The sequence below is a fragment of the Molossus molossus genome, unplaced genomic scaffold, assembly GCF_014108415.1.
Source record: "Molossus molossus isolate mMolMol1 unplaced genomic scaffold, mMolMol1.p scaffold_m16_p_9, whole genome shotgun sequence".
NCBI classification, from domain to species: domain Eukaryota; kingdom Metazoa; phylum Chordata; class Mammalia; order Chiroptera; family Molossidae; genus Molossus; species Molossus molossus.
In genome coordinates, this window is record NW_023425403.1 from 96510446 (window position 1) to 96525409 (window position 14964).

Consider the following 14964-nt stretch of genomic DNA (forward strand, 5'->3'; position numbering starts at 1 on the left):
TGTGCATATATACATATAAGTTCTTTGGTTAATCTCTTCCCACACCGCCCTCACTGCACATCCCACTTCTTAAATGTTATTGACTGCATGATCGCCCAGTGCCTGACACCCTAGTGAACATTGTGAGGCTTGTGTGTGAAGACAGGTCTAGATGCTAGATGACTCTAACCCCCAAGTAAAAATAGACTTAAACATTTTTTTTTTTAAATACATATTTCTTGCCCTGGCCAGTTTGGCTCAGTGTTTAGAGTGTCAGACTGTGGTGCAGAGAGTCCTGGATTCGATTCCAGCCAAGGACAGTACTTCAGTTGCAGTTTGTCCCTGACCTGGGGTTGGGGTCATGTGGATAGCAGCCGCTGGATATGTCTCTCTCACATCGATGTTTCTCTGTCTTCCTCCCTCTCTCCCTCCTGCTCTATCTGAAGATGGATGCAAAGGTGTCCTCGAGTGAGGATTAAAAAAAAAAAGTTGAGACTTGATCTAGAAAAGGCAAGCCTGTGCCTATGTTCTCTCTCCTAGTAATCATTTCTGAGGCTCTGCCAATCTTAAAAAAAAAATAAAGTAAAAAATATGTACTTCTTGATTGTCCTTGGATGGGTCATAAAGCTTCTATAAATGCAAGTAGAGTCCATGTTTTAAAAGAGCAAGACTTTTATCAGGTTATTTGATAAAATATGCTGAATATTTGTGAATTATAATTATACCAGTGTGGCCAAACAAACTGTTCACCCCATGGGAAAGTGTTGCCAAGTTAAACAATCAACTTCACGCTTGGAATTTGAAGTTTCCAAATGTTCTGCCAAAGAGCATAGGGTGGGTAACTGACCCAGTTAGGATGTATGGGTTTCTGAGTGGACATGGCCTGAGGAGAGGCCCAAAAGACAGCACTACACAGGCAGTAATGGCCCCACCTTGGTTCCCCACACCTAACCATAACCCTAGTAAGCTCCAGCAGCAAGAACACTGTGTTTGTCCCTGGATTGTTCTTGCTTGTGTCTCCAGCAACAAAGTGACCATGACCAGGCCACCCCACCATCAGAACACTGTTGGCAGGATGCCTCAACAGCTGGGGCTTCACCTGTCAATTAGAGGAAGTGCCTAGCACAGCACCTAGCATAGGGCATAAAGAAGGGATTCCATAAATGTTTGTTAAATGAATGAACAAAATACACCAACGAGATAAGCAAACCAAAGGAGTACAATGGTATAAGGAACATTTGTGAAGTAAGGCACTACAGTTGCTTCAGGAAATACTAAATGATGTGCACTTAAGGCCACAGCATCTTCTCTAGTGGGCCTGTTATCCCTTCCAGATCAGTGGAGACTTGACTTTCTACTGCCTAATAGCAAGTGTATTCAACCTGATGAAATACAGCACCAAAGTTTTCCTAACACCGCCCAGCTGGGCAACCATTCATAGGGACAGTTCTTCAGTTGTTGGCTGCTAGGTTACTGCAACACGAGTTTTTGCACATGAACTTGGGATCAGAAAATCATAACGATCATAGAGTCAATTCAGTTAGAATTTAGCTTCTCTTCCGGCCAAGCCTTTCCATTGTCATCACAGGACCCCTGAATGAAATCATCACAATTTGGGGATTTGTTTGTTTTTCTTTTTGTGCTCCCAGGTGAGCTTTCTGTGGAGGAAGCACAGGACCCTTTCCTGGTTAGCATCCACATAATCGCAGACCCAGGGGAATCCCAACCCCTGCAGGAGGCCATCGACAAGGTGTTGGCCTGGATCCACCCGGACCTGCAGCTGTTCCGGGTCTCTGAAAGGAGGGCTTCCCGGCGGCGGCGGAAGGCCCCGAAGGCGGCGCAGCCCGCGCTGGCGGTGGTTCTGTTCCTGCAGGAGGAGTACGGCGACGAGCAGATCCTGCAGCTGCACCGCACGCTGCAGCGGCCGCCCTGGCGCCACCACCACACGGAGCGCGTGCCCGGCAGGTTCCTGCCCTACCTGCCCTGCAGCCAGGACTTCTTCACGCTGGCCCCGGGGACGCCGCTGTGGGCCATCCGGCCCGTGCACTACGGCCGCGAAATCGTGCGCTTCACCATCTACTGCCGCCACAGCAACTACGCCGACAGCCTCGAGTTCTACCAGCTCATCCTCCGGCGGAGCCCCAGCCAAAGGAAGATGGACTTCTGCATCTTCCCCATCTTCTCCAACCTGGACGTGGACATCCAGTTCTCCCTCAAGAGGCTGCCCTGCGACCAGAATCCGGTCCCCGCCGACTGCTCCTTGCTGGAGTTCCGAGTCAAGGACATCGGCGAGCTCGTGCCCCTCCTGCCCAAGCCCTGCAGCCCCATCAGTGAGGGGCGCTGGCAGACGGAGGACCACGACGGGAACAAGATCCTTCTGCAGGTACCTGGGGAAGTCTGTGTCCCTGTCTGTGTGGGGGAGCGGAGAAAAGGTGGGTTGGCTCTGCCGGAAACCCTAGTGATTACGTGTTATAGAGCAAGGAGTTAAGAAAAAGGAGGGATCGATGACCCTGAGTGTGGCCTCAGACTCAGTCAAGGTGTCCATATGATACCGAAGCAAAAGAGGAGGGCTCTTTCCATTGGTTCTTTTCATTTGACTGTCCGGCCACGTGCCTCAGACAAGCAAGTGCCATTCCCGCCCCGCCTCTTCATCCAGCTGCATTTGAGCGCTCGGAATGCTGGTGGCTCCGGGGGTTTCAGATGAGCTTGTACCAGGGACTTTGTTATTAAAGATTCCTGAATCTGCTCCTTCACACTTAGGCAGTTTTGCCGATGTATCCTTCACTCCCACAAAGGAACTTAAGGAATACCCATCTATGAACGTTGTGAGATGTATTACATTCACCAGAGAAGGTATCTATTTTCTTCTTCACTCTGGTAGCACCCCACCTTCTACCCTTGCACTGCCGGACAGTAGGTTGTTAAAATTCAGTGATCACTTGAAAATGACCTTCTCATAAACATTTTAAGGAGTAAGTGATGCCTTTGGACCTTCTGGTTTCATTAAGCTTAGGAAAGGGTGAGTGAATACCTTTTCAGGAAATGGATCCTTAAATGGTAAACTGTCCTGTTCCTTCCATGGTTTATGTCTTTGCTCAGTTACTTTCTCCTTCCATGCTTTCTCCTCCCATCCTTCCAGTGGTTGTCCCACACTCTTTCAAGATCATTAATTATACCCTAGAATTCAAAATGCAGCATGTATATTTTAGAATGTCCTGCATATGGCCCTATCTGATAAACGCTTTCGAAACCCAGGCTTTCTTGGATTAATATGTAAATCAGTTTGAGGAATATAAAACTTTGTTTTTCTGAAAAATCTCTGTTTCCTCAGTGTTCCCTTTTGGCTACCTGAAAGGAGAAAGTTGATAGTGAATTAGGGGCCATTGTCTTGAAAGGTGCTGATTGTAGGTACTTAAATCACAGGTAAAGCTTCAGTTTTTGTTGGCTGTGGCATTAAACATCAGAACTATAATCCACATATCACAAAATAAATTGAGAACTTGACACATGTCAGATACTGGCCAAAATCACAGCCAGGACACATTGTTCAAGTCCGAAAGGTCACCTTGAGATATTTACTGTTTATAGGAACTAGATAATTTTCAGATTTTCCTTGGAACTGTACAGATAAGTAAATAATATTGATTTATTATTCAGTGAACTTTTGAAAGCTAGCCTTATAATCCCCTTTGAAATCTGAGAAAAAACTTTATTCTGTTTGAAGACTGCCAATTCTTTATGCAAAATATAATGCAGTTGAATAAGTAAAAGTTAAAATAAGGTTTTGTTTCTACTAAAAAACCAAAATGAATGTGGTTATTTCTGAAGGACTTCGTCCCTTTTGTAGTCATTAAAATAATTTTTTCTCTCAATCTCTATAATAATGTAAGTGAAAGAACACTGTGAGAGCTTGGTCTGGACTCTGCTCAAAGGAACCACTGACAGAATGTTTCAAAGACCCACACATTTAAATGGTTATAAAGTCCAGCCCAGCTGGTGTGGCTCAGTGGTTGAGCATCGACCCATGTACCAAGAGGTCGCCAGTTTGATTCCCAGTCAAAATGACTAATAGCCCCTCATAACTATTAATTATGGCCATTTGAACAGGTTGCTTTTACCCCATCACTTCAGCAAGCAACTTTCTGCCCCAGTATGAGATACACTCCTGCCCATTGCTCTGCATTACTCTTAAAGTAAAAATGTGTTTCCCTCTTTAGCAAAATTAAAATATTTAGGTCATGGGGTTGAGAGAGCTCATTTTTATCCACATTTGCCTTAGCAATATATATTTCCCAAGTTCAGTCTTCAACTAGTTTTTAATATAAATGCTTTTGTTCAGTTGGGTGGAGTTATACATTGAAGAAAAATCTTTGTTGGGTAATTTTCAATTACATTCTTAAAATATACATTGTTTTATTTTCTCATCCTGCCTCATTGATTTAACATTTCCTATTTCAGAGACCTCCTCCTCCTCCCATTTAATTCCTCTGGAGGAAAAAAGCTGAGAAGCTATTTTCTAGGAGCTACTCACCCTCTTATAAGAATTTGGAAATGTTCTTTACTAAGATCTGATAAGACAGAAAGCAAGCCTTCCTCCTTCTGACACTCACTTCTCCTTCCTTCCTGGCCTTGCCGGGTTCAGGGGAATAGGCAGGAGGTGGGCATCTGGGAGGTGCTGACATCAGAAGTTGCCTGAGATCCCTCTGAAAAGGCATCTTAAAAATTTGCATTAATGCCTGATGATACTAAACTACAGCTTTCTGGAATCAAGGTCTGTTTGTGGATCCACATCTCCTAGAACTAAATTAACATTGACTTTGAACATAATAGGTTCTCTTTATGTTTTCTTTTACTTTTTATTGAAGAGTGATATAAATTATACAAAAAGTGCATATATCATTCATATATTTTTATATATATATATATATATATATATATATATATATATCAGTGAATTTTCACACATTGAACATTTGTGTGGGCAGAACCCAGATGAAGAAAAAGAACAGGGACAGAAACAGAGAAGGCCTCTCCTCCCCTATTCCTGGGACTCCCTTCCCTTAAAACTTAACATATTAATTAATTTTGAACATATTAATTACCCTGTATTGCATTAAAGGGCCCCAGGGGAAGGGGAGTACCTAGTCAAAAAAGTTGGGAATATGGGATGATATCTTTTTTTTGTATTTGTAAGTAGATCTCATATTTTTAAAACAAGATTTAAGATGGCTGACAAAGATATAAACCACACAAGAAGTTTAGTAAAAATTATTAGATACCTAAGGGATATGACATAGAGGAAAGACACTGAAAGGAAAGTAAGATAAACCAAGTGTGACGTCCAACACGCATGCCATTTCTGGATGCTGTCTGTGGTTGTGCTGTAAGTTGGGAGTCACTAGCTGTGTGTGGCCATTTAAATTTAAAATTTAAGTTAATTAAAATTAAATAAAATACAAAATTCACTAGACCCATTTTAAGTACTCAGTCACCACATGTGGTTACTGGCTACCATATTGGACAGCACAATACAGAAAATTTCCATCATGAAAGAAAGTTCTGTTGGACGATATGGTTCCAGAAATAGGCCCCAAATTTGACTTTGAGTTTTGTAGCAGCAAAAACAAAATGGAAAATCACCCGTGATGCAAGTTAGTCTGTGAGGTAAAGTAAGCCATGCTCTGGATGCGTGTTCCTGGTTCAGAGTCCTGGGAGCAGTTCCTCACCGTCTCATGTTTGTGTGGGGTCGACAGCCAGCTGTGAGCTGCGCCTCCAGGACAACAGCAAGACCTCCAAGGCTTTTCTTACATAGGGGCTGCAGTGTGTGCCCGGTGCCCAGCCAGGTGTAGTGCCGAAAAGACACTGCCCTGAAGGAGGCTGGGCAACACAAGGTGGTCCCACCTGCAGCTCCTGGGGGCTTAGCTTAATCCTAGAGGGAGGGATCATCTCCCAAAATTTGTTTCTCTCCCAAGCTTTCGGTAGATCATGAACGACAGTGAGCTTGGCTTTTTATTCCCAGCTGAGGACCTGGGGTAGACCTGGTAAAGAAGTCATGTCCCGTGGCTCAGCCAAACTGGGCTTTGTGCTGACACCCTCTTAGTCCTGAGGAGCCTGACAAGGACAAAGGCCGGGGAAGGCTACCCTCTTCCTTTGGAGACCTGCCATGAGATTGTCATAGGCAGTTCCATTTTTAATTTTTTGAGGAAACTTCATACTGCTTTCCGCAGTAGCTGCACCAATACACATTCCCACCAACAGTGCACGGGGGTTCCCTTTTCTCCACATCCTCGCCAGCACCTGTCTGTTGATTTATTGATGATAGGATAGCCATTTGGACAGGTGTGCAGTGATACTCATTATGGTTTTAATTTGCATCTCTCTGATGATTAGTCACATTGAGCATCCTTTCATATGTCTATTGGCCATCTGTATGTCCTCTTTGGAGAAGTGTCTATTTGGGTCCTTTGCCCATTTTTAATTGGATTCTTTGGTTTTTATGCACACTCTCAGATTTAGATCAGGTAGCTGCCACTCCCAGTATTACCAACAGCAAATGGTACTTAATCACATTTGACTCACAAACCCACACTGGCTGTGCTGCCCTCTGTCCTTTTCCAGGGAACCCAGCAGTGACCTGGGCGTTCCTTCCACCAGTGCTTCTCAGACTTCAGCAGATATAAAATCTCAGATTCCTGCGGCCCACCTTCAGAGGCTGATCCTGGAGGTCCGGGGCCAGGCCTGAGATCCTGCGTTTGTAACCAGCTCCCAGGTGCTGCCACATTCACCAAGCACAGGATAGGCTAAGGCAGGACTACCCAGCCGTTGCTTCATGTTTATTACCAATGTCTGGGGCAAGTTCACTTTTAAAGTATATTATAGTTGACTTAGTAGAAGACTCAGGACAGAACATCAAGAGTACATGTCACTATATTTTGGTGATTATTTATATATATATATACACATATATATGTATATATATACATATATACACACACACACATTATTTTGTACGCTGAAACTAATGTGTTTAATGTCAATTATATTGCAATTAAAATAAAAGAAAAGAGAGTACAAATTGTAACAGGTGTCTGGAGGATGAGCATTCTCAGTAGATACCAGCTTGTCCCCACTCCCCCTTGGGCTCTGTTGTCTCGGGGCAGGGGTACAGTGACCCAAGGGTTAGGGCATCCACACATGGAAGCAGGAAGGTACCATATGAACAGGAGGCCACTGGACACAACCACTTGCTCCCCACCCCGGGTCTGTGTCTCCTGGGCAGTGAGGAAAATGGCCGTTTCCCATAGACCACATTGTACCTGCTGGGTTATGGCACCTGTGCAGACTATCCAAGGCACTTGAAAGTCACCCTCAGGAAATCATTTGCAAGAAAATTGTCTGGGTCTGATATTCTTGCAGAATATGAGTGACATCATAGCCCTTTCAGGCCTGGAAGGGTCATTTTCTTTTAGAAAAACAAAAAGCGAACCATTAAGCCTTAGCAGGACCTGGAATCACATCTTGAGGCAGAGGGAGAAGAGGGAGGAATTTTAAGCAATGTTTTCTGCTCTTGATCTGAGCAGCTTTCCCCCTTGGCCCGCCTGTGGCACTCAGATTGTTTAGTTTGGTCTGTCCAGGGTTCTGCCTCTGAACGGGTCACTTGGCGGTAGGTCTGGAAGAGAGTGCTGCTGTTTCTGAGTGTGGCCAGTGGCTCCCAGCAGTCAAGGCCTGTCCCCTGCAGGCCAGCGAGGTGTGCCTGGGAATACACTGCCACAGAGAGATAGTCCAGTGCTTTCAGAAGCCAGTGGAGTCAGCAAAAACTTTCAGTATCTCCTCTCAGCCAGATGTGGTACTGGAGGGGGACAAAGATGGACAACAGAGTCCCTATTCTCCAAGTTCAAGCTGCTTGAGACCATTCTGTGTGCAAGCCACAGTACAGGAGAGTGGGGTGCAGTGAGTGTGCTCCAGAGTGGTGCCTCCCTCCAGGGCCGGGAAACCAGGAGACTCAAGCAGAAACTTCCTGGAAGCCAGCCGATGGGAGTTTGGACCCTAGTCCCACAGGTCTAGACCAAATCCTGTTTGTCCGGTGACCTCACAGCTGTGCCAGGTTGGCCTAACCTTAAAACACCAGGCAAAAAAAACCAACTTTTAATTTCCAATAAATTTTCCTTCCATGTTAATATGTTTTTATTAGAAAGAAATAAAACCAAACTATCCAAAAAATATTTGGCAATTAGAAATATTTTTAAAAATCACTCTACTACTACCACCATAACAGCATTTTGGTACATTTTCTTCTAGTGTCTTTGTCATATAAGATGTCTATGTCAATTTTCTTTAAAAATTTTTTTCACTTTTCTTCCTCATTTATCCCCAAAAATATACAAAAGGAAACTTTTGCTAAATAGGCTTCAAACTTTTGATTAGTTTTCTCTTTCCCACTACCAACCCTTCACCCTACCAACCCTTCACCCTCCCAAATGGAAGGTCAAATAGTACTTTGACTTTAAGGAACTTTTCAACTGACTATGGCTTCATGCTGAGAGAATGAGCCCCTGCGCCCCTCCAACATTATGTAAAGGGACTCGGTCCCCCTTTTTGTACTCGGATACAACTTTGCCACCAAAAAGTCTAGGTCCCACTAGTTTGGGCTTTTGTCACCTCAGGGGTATGGCTTTCTTCCCAGGGTGTTCTGGAAGGGTACATGTGTGGCAGGCCAGTTACTGTGCACCAGTGCAACTGCCCCAGTGCCTGCTCACAGCCCACTCTCAGCAAACACCTGCTCTTACACAAGTAGCCCCACGCTGCAGACACCCACTGGGCTCGGCAGTTTCAAGCCATCCACCCAGGCACGGGGGTGGGGGGATCCTGGGCCCTCTAGAGCCCTAACCTTTCTCCCTGGGCAATCTCTGGCTGTGACCCCCTCCCTCTGCCATGTGGACCAAGGGTGGAGAGGGATAAACAGTAGACCCTGAAGGGAAATGGGAGGGCGTGAAAGGCCTCGGTCATGGCAAGGGAAAGGCAGCAGTGGGAGGCAAAGCCTGGACAACCTCCGGGCCTGTCCCACAGGTGCTCTCTCCATGAAAGCTGTTGGCCCGTGTGCCACAAGGCCACCCCGGCTCCCAGGAAACCAGTGTGACCGTCTGCTGGCAGATCAGGCAGACAGCTCTCTCCAGCCAAGGAGGGAAATGGCTCCACTTGATAGTCCTGCTCAGACCAAAAAGGACCTGACCGGTTCCCAGCCTCTTTGCCCCCACCCTGCCCCCGGACCTCACTGCATCCCTGAAGAAGTGTCCTTACCCTGCCAAAGAATGCTGTGCATCCCCTGGCTGACATCTCCCTGGGGCCTCACAGTGGGCGGGCTCTCATGTGGCCAAGGAAACTGTTCTAAATGGGCTTCAGCCTCAGTGACTTGTAAGTAGGGGGACCTGGCTGAAAGAGATTCCGCCTGGGCATGCAAACACCTCTACTCTGCTTGGGGAAGGAAGCAAGTCAACATCTCCCAAGTTTACTTATTGAGAATGTTATATAATGCTATTTAGTTTTCTTTTTCATTTCTTCAATACTTCTTGATTTGGCATTTTTTAATTATATAATGCTTATTTCTAAAAATGTTTTAAGTAAATATATTTTCAGGATAATTGCCCTAAGAGATCAGAAAGAATATAGAGAAGAGCAGAGAGAAAGGAATTGGGGATCAAAGGTTGAGCTTCCTGGAAACAAAAGCAGAAAGAGGAACACAGTATTTATTATCTGATTGAAAAAAATAAATCCGAATCTGAAAACACCAACATTTATGAGTGCTGAAGCTCGGGTTCTTTTGCAAAAATCGTTCAGTATAACAGTGAATAGTCTTCCACTCTGACTTTTCAGAAGGTGCAGAAATGTTTTCTGTGGGGCCATGGATCAAAGGCAGGGGTGACTGATGGCTTTAATAGCTGCAACCATTAACATCTTTAGGCCAGAGATGCTGTCCTGTGTTCTGGAACAGTGGTTTAATGCCATTTAGAAGAGGAAGTAAATTAGAAATGGCATAAACAAAAAAAACTTACAGTGACAGGATGGGAGCAGCCGTGTGGACCCATGGGGTGCCCTTTCTCCCTTTTATTTGTCGATGTTCCTGTTCTCACATGGTCCCTTAAACCTGAGCCAACTCCTTCTGCACTGTCAGCATTCAGTGCTCGCCGCCCCCCTCCACTGCCTGTTGGTTAGTCCACCTGTGTCAGTGGGTAGGTGGCCATGCTTTGAGATGTGAGATATCTCTTAACTGAAACTGGACAAAGCTTTAAAATTGTGTATAGCATGTATTCTTCCATAGAATGGCTTCCTCTTATTAAGCATATATCTGCTTCTTTCACAGTCCAGACTGTGTGTGTGTGTGTGTGTGTGTGTGTGTGTGTGTGTGTGTGTAATCTTTAGTCCTCAAAAGCTAAGAATTGTTTTTGCCATTTTGCATATATTGCAAGTTTGGCTTCTGAGCCAAGGTTTGCCTTTGTATCCCATTTCTTCCAGATGCTAGCTCTATGACCCTGGGCAAGTTACTTTCCCTCTCTGTGCCTCAGTTTCTTTATCTGTCAAATGGGGATAACATAAGTAAGTATCTCATAAGACTGCTGTATCAGCCAGGACTCAGTACGAGAGATTTACATGTAATCTAGCAAAAGGACCACACACAGTCATGGGAGCTGGCAGAGAAAGCTGTGCCCTGGTGTTAGACTTGAGATATCCCCAGATCAGCTAGGCCAACAGTCAGGAGAAAAAGCTGATGGCAAGTCAAAGAGATCAAGAACTTGTTGGAACCCACAGGGACAAATTGGGACCCAGGTTTGTCTGTTACCATCTCAACTTCATGTGATATGGTCAGCTGGAGCGAAGCTGGCATCCTTTGTCACAGACCTAAAATGCTCCTACCCAGATTCACTTTGGCAGAGACTGTTTTTCACCAGTTAGATTGGCTTGGTGTTCCGGATGTTTCACCTGATAATGTTCCCAGGCAGATGGGGCTTGTATCAAGGTCTGTTTCTGATTCTGAGGGCAAGGGCAAAGGTGTGGTGATAGTGGCTAGGAACAGTTGGATAGGACTGTTGGCTTGGTTCCCCGTCCAAGTGAGGCTGTAGGATTGGTTTCATGGTGGCCTAGGTTCTCTGGTCAGGCTTAATAGACATGGGTGCCTGGAAACTACACTGAGCAGTATGCAGGGAAGGAATTAGCTTCTGCCCTGGTGGTTCAGCAGAACAGGCCCCAAGGTCTGCATGGCTCATTGTTTGGGGACCCAAATCAGGCTAGACTGTGCACTGAATTTCTGGACCAAATGGGCCATCAGTTTTGCTCTGCAGATGGGGCAACCTCATGCTGTGCTATCTGTTCAGTGCCACTGTAATAACAGCCGGAGGGTGAGCCACACAGCCTCCTGTGCACTCCGGAGAGGTCTCCAGGTCGGGCAGGCTGAAAGCTGTATTCAGCAGTCGTGGGGCTATAGGTTAGTGTCCAAATTAGTTTTTGCCCATGTAGGCCCCCCATACAGTCCCCAAGGCTGGCAAGGCTCTTGTGTGGGGATCAAATTAACCAGAACTATGCACCAAGTGTCCTGGTCTAACACGCTACCATCCTAACTGCAGATGAGCAGGGGCTGCTGGCTGGGTTCTCCACTCAAGTGCACTATATCTGGAGTTGCAAGATGGGCTCCCAGAAGTTCTGGTCAGGTTTTCAGATCAGATTGGGCTGGAGGTTGTATTGAGCTTTGGATGTAACTATGAATTGCCTCTCCTGCATGGTTGGAGCTGCAGAACAAGCCCCAGGGCTAGCAAAGCCTTTATTTCACAGTCAAATCAGATAAACATGCTCGTGAAGCTCCCTGGACAGATGCGGCCACCATCTTGGCTCTGCAGACACAGAGCCACCGATCAGGTTCTCCATTCAAGTGCTACCAAGACGCCCAGTGCTCTGGTTTGCTTTCCTGCTTAGCAGGATTGGAGACTATATTTAACAGTGGGCAGAGCTATGGATCAGCATCCCTGCCCTGGGCAGGGTGTGGCTTGTGCACATAGGAGGCCCCAAAGCTGACAAGACTCGCACTTGGGGAACTAATCTGGCAGGCCTATGCACCGAACTCTGTCCAGACAGAGTCACCAGCTTGTCTCTGCAGATGAGCAGTTACAGTAGACCTGATAACGGCTACTAAGTGACTAATGTGGACACACTTGACAAAGAGATGATTCACATGGGGGAGGGATGGAGCCAGACAGCACGAGAATCCATCACACTACTTAAAATGGCACACAGATTAAAATTTATGAATTGTTTATTGAAGTGTTTATTTTTGGAACTTTCCATTTGATATTTTGGAGCCACAGTTGAGCACAGATAACTGAAACCATGAGAAGCGAAATTGTGAATAACAGGGAACTACTTAGTTGCTCTTTCTCTTTGTGAGGGGAGCAAAATCAGGAAAGACCTGTGTCACCATCTTGGTGATGTCATTCCAGGGGAGAGGATCTAGAATAGCAAATCCTAGCACATAGTAAGGTTTTTAAGTGTTGTCCGCTGCTGCTGCTCCTGTTGATATTATTATCATCATTGGAGCTACTTAACTACACGCCCCAGGCCACACAGCTAATAAGTGATCCAGTAAGGGTTCCAGTGCGCAGAGGTGGCTCTACTATTAGCTAAATTTGTGGCTGCTCAGGACATCCCAACTTCAGGGGCCTTGCTTCAGACCACAACAAAGCACCTTCATGCCTGAGACCAGAATTCAGGATGCTTGATGGGCAGCCACATACATAGGATTTAACAAATTATTCTTAGGAGATTCAGGCTGAAAAATTTAGGAGTAAAATGTTAGGAAAGCTATATATGGATACTATTTTATGTAAATGTTATCATACATACATGTATACATATAAATGAATGAAATTATTAGAAGTGTTAAAGCCCGGCCAGTGTGGCTCAGTGGTTGAGCATCAACCCATGCACCAAGAGGTCACTGATTCGATTCCTGCTCAGGGCACATGCCCAGGTTGTGGGCCCAATCACCAGTGTGGGGCATACAGGGAGCGGCCAGTCAATGTTTCTTCTCATTGATGTTTCTCTCTCTCTCTCTCCCCCTCTCCCTTCCTCTCTCTCTAAAAATCAATAAAGATAAAAAAAAGTGTTAGAGCCCTGGCCAGCGGTTAGAGTACCAGCCTGTGGTCCAGAGACACCGGGTTCAGTTCCCGCTAAGGGCATGTACCTTGGTTGCAGTTTGCCCCGGACCCTGGTTGGGTCGTGTGGGTGGCAACCACTCAATGTGTCTCTTTCACGTCAATGTTTCTCTCTCTCTCTCCCTCCTACTCTATCAGAATAAAATATCGAAAAATGTCCTTGGGCGAGGAAAAAAAGAATTGGTCATATTTGCTTAAAAAAAAAAGTGTTAGAAACATATATAATATATCTGCACACCCCTGGCTGGTTTGACTTAGAGGTTAGAACATTGGCCTTCAGAACAAAGAGTCACCAGTTCAATTCCAGTCAAGGGCACCTACATCAGTCGCAGTACAATCCCCAGCCCTGGTCGGTGTTGTCCAGGAGGTAACCAATCGATGTGCCTCTGTCACATCAATGTTCCTCTTCCTCTCTGTCTTCCTCCCTCCCTCCTTTCCACTCTATCTCAAAAATCAATGGCAAGGAATCCTCAGGTGAGGATTAAAAAAATATATAGATATAGCCCTGACCGGTTTGGCTCAGCAGTTAAAGTGTTGGCCCGCGGACCAGAGAGTCCCAGGTTCAGTTCCACTAGGGGCACGTACCTCAGTTGCAGTGTGTCTCTGGCCCCAGTTGGGGTCATGTGGGTGGTAACCACTCAGTGTGTCTCTCTCACATAGATGTTTCGCTCTATCTCTTCCCCCCTCTCTCTCTCCTGCTCTATCTGAAGATAAATGTCCTCGGGTGAGAATAAAAAAATATAGATGATATAGATAGATACAGATACAGATAGATATAGATATAGATATAGATATAGATATAGATATAGATATAGATATAGATATAGATATAGATATAGATATAGATTTGCACATATGTAGATAAGGAAGTAAGACAAAATAATTATGTGTAGGCTGGTGCTGGTACTATTCTTTCAACTTTTTTTTTATTTAAAGTTTCATAACAAGAATTGGAGTACGGTGCATATCCCTTCAGCCATCTTTGTGGGGATAGTTTTAGAGACCTTTCTTCAGTAGAGCGCATTGCATAGATATTGTCAGATTTTTATTTACCTATCATATACTAGGTAAAATATAAAACAAAAACAATTCTGAAAAAGTAAGACTTGATAGTGGTGGTTAACGTGGGTCCCTCACTCGTCCAAACCGAGGAGAGGGAGCCACAAACAGCAGACCACCAATACCCACAGGGAAAATTTGGCAGGTTCCAAAGCCCACTGTGATAGCCAAAAGGGTGAAACACAAAAACAAAAGCCAAATGAAAGAACAAGAGACCTCTACCAAAGATGAGATAAATATGGAGCAGTTAAGCAAGTTAACAGAGCTAGAATTCAGAACCATAATCTTGAGGAAGCTCAACAGCATGAGTAAGGACATAGAGATGTTGAAAATCAACCAATTGAAAATTAAAAACCACCAAGAAGAAATCAAGAATGACATATCAGAAATAAAGAACACAATGGAAGGTCTAAACAGCAGAGTAGAGGAAGCTGAGGACCAGATCAGTAAATTAGAAGACAGGGTAGAAAAAATCAACCAATCAGAAAACCAAAAGGAAAAAACTATTAAAAAACAGGAAGACAGCTTAAGAGAACTGTGGGACAACTGGAAAGATAATAATATTAGCATCATAGGAGTCCCCAAAGAGGAAGAAAAGAGCAAGGATTAGAGAATATATTAGAAGTAATAGTGAGAGAAAACTTCCCTAATTTGGTGAAGGAAAAAGGCATTCAGTTCAAGATGCACAGAGAGCCCCAAGTAAGAAGAACCCAAACAGGCCCACACCAAG

At 44.9% G+C, this 14964-nt stretch overlaps 1 protein-coding gene across 1 annotated transcript in view; it reads left to right on the top strand.

Annotated features, from left to right (window-relative positions):
* Positions 1 to 14964, top strand: part of FAM124A (family with sequence similarity 124 member A) — an 83510-nt gene that overhangs the window by 52264 nt on the left and 16282 nt on the right. Inside the window, exon 3 of the mRNA XM_036250566.1 lies at positions 1629 to 2362. Coding sequence (XP_036106459.1) covers positions 1629 to 2362 — 734 coding nt within the window. The remainder of the gene's footprint in view (positions 1 to 1628; positions 2363 to 14964) is intronic.